At 41.5% G+C, this 6,277-nt stretch overlaps 1 protein-coding gene across 1 annotated transcript in view; it reads left to right on the top strand.

Annotated features, from left to right (window-relative positions):
* Window positions 1–6,277, top strand: part of KIF13A (kinesin family member 13A) — a gene marked incomplete at its 5' end in the record, with an annotated part of 62,256 nt that overhangs the window by 31,461 nt on the left and 24,518 nt on the right. The window contains 4 exons of the mRNA XM_008940752.1: window positions 2–107; window positions 3,090–3,252; window positions 3,770–3,910; window positions 5,523–5,672. Coding sequence (XP_008939000.1) covers window positions 2–107; window positions 3,090–3,252; window positions 3,770–3,910; window positions 5,523–5,672 — 560 coding nt within the window. The remainder of the gene's footprint in view (window position 1; window positions 108–3,089; window positions 3,253–3,769; window positions 3,911–5,522; window positions 5,673–6,277) is intronic.

The following is a 6,277-nucleotide window of genomic DNA, read 5'->3' as shown; positions in this document are numbered from 1 at the left end:
CGGCGGCAGCAGCTCTCCCCAGAGAGGCAGCATCAGCACGGCAGCGACAGGCTCTCCTACACTGCCCACACTGCCCAGCAGAAAGTCAATCTCTGGACAGAAGAGAGGTGAGAACGCTGGAGTCAAAACAAAGAAATTAATAAAAAAAACAAAGGGTGAAAGGTGGGGTTTGAAGCATGTGTCAGAAACTGATGACATTTTTGTTGTGGAGCTGATGTGCATTGTCACTTTTTTTTTTTTTTTTTTCTTCTAACTATAAGTTTGCTTCTGAAATGTTTGGTGTAGCAATTATTTTTAAGTTAGTGAATGTTTTTTAGTGATCAGTAAAGAATCTGGCAGCGTTTTGTTGGCATTGCCACTGAATGAACAGCTTTCTGGAAGAACTAATTATCAGTTTCCTATCCTCCAGAAGATCTTCTTAGGTATACTTTTTATTTATTTATAGTTCTACAGGAGGTTTGGGCTGCTGAAAAAAGGGGGAAGAAAAAAAACCCTGAACCCTCTTAAACAGGAAACCAGGAAAAAAACATCTGTGAAGGCTTTCTACTGTAAAAGCCTGGTAACATGGTGCTGAGAGGGTGTTTACCAGTGAACTGAACAGAGGGCAAGAAATGCAGGAAAAAATGGATGTGAAGAATGTGCAAAAGAGCCAAGTGTCTGGATTTCACAGGATTTGATTAGTGCAGTTTTAGCTGTCACTCTGCTGCCATTGCAAATGAAGCTGAGCTCTTACCAGATCAGCCAGCAAAATTAATTTGATAAGTATCAGAGGTAGGCACATGGTTGTATCTGTCAGATCAGCTAGAGCACATTCAACAGAGTTTATTCCAGTTTTACGCTCACTGTGGAAGGACAGATGATGCTTGACCTGGCATTAAAACCTCTTGGCATACAGTTAACTCATTGTAACTTTGAACAAAGTTAATTTGTCAGGGTAGGGGGTGAGGGTGTTGTACTGGACCAGAGCTGTAGTTCAGCATATTCTGTATCTGGCATTAGGAATCCCATAATTGCTTAGAACATGGGATTAAAATTCTAAGACACCTCATCGATGTCAGACAGTAAATTTCCTTTATTTGGGTTAAATGATTGTTTCAATATTTCATGTTCAGTAGGTATTTGCTTCAGTTAATATCCTAATGAAACTTGTCATATGTTTTGTGTCATTAGAATTAAGAAACCCTGTCCGAAACCTTTTTTTTGCTTAAGTTTCTGGGAGGATGCTGGCACTGCTCTGTACAAAAAACCAAACAAACCAGAACTGCCTATAATAATTGAGTTACTCCTAAGTCCTCTTTATAGTCTTAAACCATTTACTTCTGAAGAATCTAGCTAAGTAAAGAATGGTGTGGGAGCCTGCTCAAAAAGCTCACCAGATGCCAGTTTCCCTGATGACAGAAGGGACTAGCAGTAGCTGCATCCCATGGCTCTTGCAGACAGCACAGACAGCTGCCTCGCAGTGGTTGCAGGTTTAGTGCACTCCTGGTATTAAGCACTGTTTAGTGAGTAACTCTTGACTCTACCTTCATTTTCTGGGTGAATCCAAAATTATAGCTGTCTGTGGAATGTGTCACTCCCATGGTCTGGAACTGCTCACTTAATCTTCATGGCCTGGATAACGGAAGCAAGAGGCAGAGGGAAAGGAATTTCTCTCTACGACGCCAGGAGCAGATATGGAGGAAGTGGATTAAAGATCCCTGATAGCAGCAGCTATTTAAGATCCAACAAAACCCACCACTGTTGCAAATTTAGGCCAGACAGGGGAGAGAGGCCAAGCTGCATGTTTTAGCGTGTTGAAGGCACTAAAATTCAGGGCTGCTTGCTAATGCTGGTGCTCATTTACCATGTTGGTATGGCATCAGGGAACCTGCAGGGTGCAATTTGAATTGCGCAGACTGTTCTTTGGCATATTTTGGAAAAAAGAAAGCTGCTCAAGAAGAATTCTATTGGGTACTGAAAGGTATATAATTTGTTATCTGTGGTTTGTCCTGTAAAGACATATAACAGATCTAATCTTATCTGAATAAAGGCAAATAGGCAAACTCTGGCTTTATTCACAGCAAGGCCTGTGAATTTACTTGCAATGTATTTTGTAGGAATAAGTAGTTTATGTGCACAACATGTTGGACTTGGCATAGAAAAGCTAAAAAGTCCTACAGAGAAGTGTTGGTCTCTGAAGTTTGATCATGAGTTTTATGAAGGTGATGATGATGAAGATGCAGTAAGTGCTGCTGGGATTATGAGGAAAGGCAGAAAGGGGGATAGGACTCAGTGTTTGCTCAGAGGATAATCATGATACTTTTGAAAAGGCGAATTAAAGATGAGACTCCCAGGTGAGAATGTCTCTTAGTTTTGCAGGAGGAGGTACAGGATGTGTCATAGCAGGTTTGCCAGGTGTTAGGTTAGAACAGATTTGTTTGGACAGGCCTTAGAAACCTTTCTGGAATTTGCCCAGAGACTGTTAACTGTACAGAGCACACAAGCTTTAACCTATGCTCATTCTACTAAAAGGTACTTTGGGTGTACAGGGCTTCAGATTTTTTTAATTTTTTTTTAATGTGTACACCTGCAATGGCTTAAGTGTATGGAGGGAGGTCTGGGGACCTGTGGCACTGCGGAGCCCTCGCTGTGGTGTAGAGCTGTGGCCTGCAGTGATGGCAGGTTCCAGCATCACCCCAAGGAAAAGCAGGTTTTATCAAGATGAAGTCTCACATGTTGGGGCTGGTAGTTTCTGTGGGACAGGACTCCAGATGCAAGACAAAGACAGCTGCAATTATTACATTTCTTCAAAATCAGGGATGTCCCTAGGGCTTTTAACAAATCATCACTGTAACAGTTCCCATAGTACCGTGCCCTTTTATTCGGGCATCACTGTGCTAGACTTACCTCAGCAGTAATGAGTGTTTAATATGTGATGACTGCTTTTCCTCAATGCAATTGTCTGATGCTATTTCATATCTGCTGACATCGTGCTATGCAGCCCTTCTTAAGCTTGTTTCAGAAAAGTCTTTGTTAACCCCTCTATTTGCAGCTTTCCAGTAATAGAAATAGGTTTCTGTGTATTTTTCATGTTACCTACTGCACCACAGGGATGAATTGTTTCGACAGAGCCTGGCTAAACTTCGAGAGCAAATAGTAAAGGCAAATACACTGGTGAGAGAAGCAAACTTCTTAGCAGAAGAAATGAGTAAGCTAACAGATTATCAAGTAACACTTCAGATCCCTGCTGAAAACCTCAGTGCCAACAAAAAGGTAATGACAACAAAAGATGCTGCAAAATGTGGGTTTAAGGCTGATCTAAAATATGTAGACGTATACTGTAGTTCTTTCAGGAGTATGATCATCATATGCACATGTCTGTTCACAAACCACATTTGTGTCCTGCTGCTGTAAAACCTACATTTTAGTTATGTTTGCAAAAATTACCAGGTTTTGTTACAGATGCCTGTAATTTTTTTGTCTTAAGGGTTTTCTAGTTGTAGTGCTGCTGTAAATATAATGATAGCAATTAGGATAATGTTTATCATCAGTGATTTGATTGAGAGTGGTGATGTTCCTGTGTGAATGGTGGTTGTCTGAGAAGGGTGGAGGTCTGGATCCTCAGAGGTGTGTAGGGTATGCTGTGTTTGAGGCTGGAGGGAGTATGGCTGTCACGCAGAGAGGAGCCCTGTGTTCTGTGTTTTATTCTGTTTAAGGAATGCAATTTGAGTGAAGAGTTAAATTATGTACATGCACTTCACTGCAGTAATTATTTTATCCTCTGATTTAGAGGGGTGCGATAGTAAGTGAGCCTGCTATTCAAGTGAGAAGAAAAGGAAAAGGTACTCAAGTGTGGACTATTGAGAAGCTAGAGAACAAATTGATTGATATGAGAGACCTCTATCAAGAGTGGAAGGAGAAAATTCCTGAGGTATTGTATATACTTTCTGAAAGAGATCAGAGAGTGAGATTTTCTTCTAACTCCTTTTAATACGTTGTACAGATCAAGCGCAGTGACTTTGTACATAAAAGTGTACTGATATTTAAAGGGAAAAAAAAACCTGTAATACTGAATATTCATGGTGCTCATGCATAATAAAACACAGCTATGTCCTAGCCTCACCCTCATTCTCAGATAGAAGTGTGCTGAGGTCAGATATCTGTGCTGAGGTAGTGACTCATGATACCACTCAGCATATGTTTACCTAGTATATTATAGGTGCCATGCAGATAAGCACCAGCTCTGAGTGGAAGCATCAAGCTGCATTAGAAGTAAAATTATTAAATTGCAGTCAATATCAAAGCTAGCAAGAATGCTTCTTAGATACAGAACTTGATCTTAAAATGTGAAATATTCTGTAAGTTCATTTCTATATCCCCTAACCTTAAAGCACTGAAGAAATCAACTTGGAGATACTGATGTGTAGACTAAGTACCTTCATCAAAATTACGTGGGGTTTCCTGAGAGTTTTAGTAGTACATTAGCCTTGGCAAATAACTGTGAGATCTGTCAAAAGCTTGCTTGCTTACTGGTAAGAGATAGGCATGAGATTTGGTGTTCCAGAAGATGTCCTCCAAGTATCCAGGTACAAGTGCATAGGAACTATATCTTGCTGTCTTGTGGCTTATAGGGAGCACCTAAATTACTTGTGTTAGGAATCATTCTCAAATATGTTTGAACAGCAGTTGTGCCTTTGTTGCGTGCCTTGGATGGGACAATGGGAGTCTCTTAAAATCATAACACAGGGGAGGTCAAGGACTTCATCTGTGCCCATTGAAGACCACGATGATTTTGCCGTTGACTTTAGTAAGAACTGATAGCACATCATTGGAATATATTATGTCTGCCTGAGCCAGGATCATCCTTGCCATGACCAATGTCATCCATAATGCATGTGTTCTATGTGCTGCATAGAAACACATAGGTCAAATGCATGTGTTGAAAATGGAGGACGAGAAGTGAAGGAGCTAAGAACTCCACTGAGGAGTGCATACCATGCTAGGAATCTGCATGAGTTCTCTGTGGCTGTGGGAGGGATACTTGCATAGAAAATGCTGCAGATGTGATCTCAGCTCCATGGGAGTCAGAAAAGAGAACCCTTGTAGGTTTACGTGGGAGTCATCCTGCACCTTCCCCTTTGCCCTTGTGGTGCCCAGCAGCCAGACCAGCTATTCAACCTGGGGATGATTTACCTATCATTTAAAACGTGGAAACAGAGCAGAAAAGTAAGGTGGAACTTCCTGAAATCAATGGCTACTGTGCTTGCTCATGGTAAAATCTGCTTTGTCTTGACATCACAAAAAATTGTAGGTCATCATATTAATATATCCACAGTAAAGAAAGGATTGTATAGTGTCTCATTGCAAAGAGTTCATTTCAGATTTCTGATACACAGGTAGAAAGACTTAAAGTGTAACAGGAAGGAGCAGAAAATATTGGTAGTCACTTAATTTTTGCGTCGTGGTCTTATACTGGGTGGTTATTTGATCTTGTATTCCCATGCTTACAGCTTTTGATGTAACTTCTGTGATCTTTAAAACAGATAAGGAAGCTGATTGGCAAAAGAGGTGATCCTTTCTATGAAGCACAAGAGAATCACAATTTAATTGGCGTGGCCAACGTGTTTTTGGAGTGTCTCTTCCACGAGGTGAAGCTGCAGTACGCGGTGCCCATCATCAGCCAGCAAGGGGAGGTAAAGCCCTGACGTGGGCAGCCAGGCCCCACATCTTGTCCTGTCCCACCTGCCACAGAGTGGTTTGGGCTGGAAGGGAACTTTAAGGTCATCCAGTCCAATCCCCCTGTAGTGAGCAGGGACATCTGAAACTACAACAGGTTCCTCAGAGCCCCAGCCAACCTGACCTAGAATGTTTCCAGGCATGGGGCATCAACCACCTCTCTGAGCAACCTGGGCTGGTGTTTCACCACCCTCATTGTAAATTCCTTATATCTAGTCTGAATGTCCCCTCTTTTAGTTTAAAACCATCACCTTTTGACCTGTTGTAGCAAGCCCTACCAAAAAGCCCCTCCCTATCTTTTTTAAATACTGGAAAGCCTCAGTAAGGTCTTCCTGGAGCCTTCTCCAGGCTTAACAACCCCAGCTCTCTCAGCCTGTCCTCACAGTAGAGGTGCTCCATCCCTCTGATCATTTTTGTGGCCTCCTCTGGACCCACTCCAACAGGTCTGTGTCTTTCACCTTTTTTTTTTAAATAAACAGACAAGTGATGCTTATTGTCTTGTTTCCCAGCAAATTAATATTTTCTAAATGGTGATGTGTTTTCCACTTAGTCATTTACAATT

This window comes from Merops nubicus, unplaced genomic scaffold (assembly GCF_000691845.1).
Source record: "Merops nubicus isolate BGI_N331 unplaced genomic scaffold, ASM69184v1 scaffold2555, whole genome shotgun sequence".
Taxonomy (NCBI): domain Eukaryota; kingdom Metazoa; phylum Chordata; class Aves; order Coraciiformes; family Meropidae; genus Merops; species Merops nubicus.
Note: the sequence above shows the minus strand (reverse complement) of the source record. Positions and strands in the feature narration are given on the sequence as shown.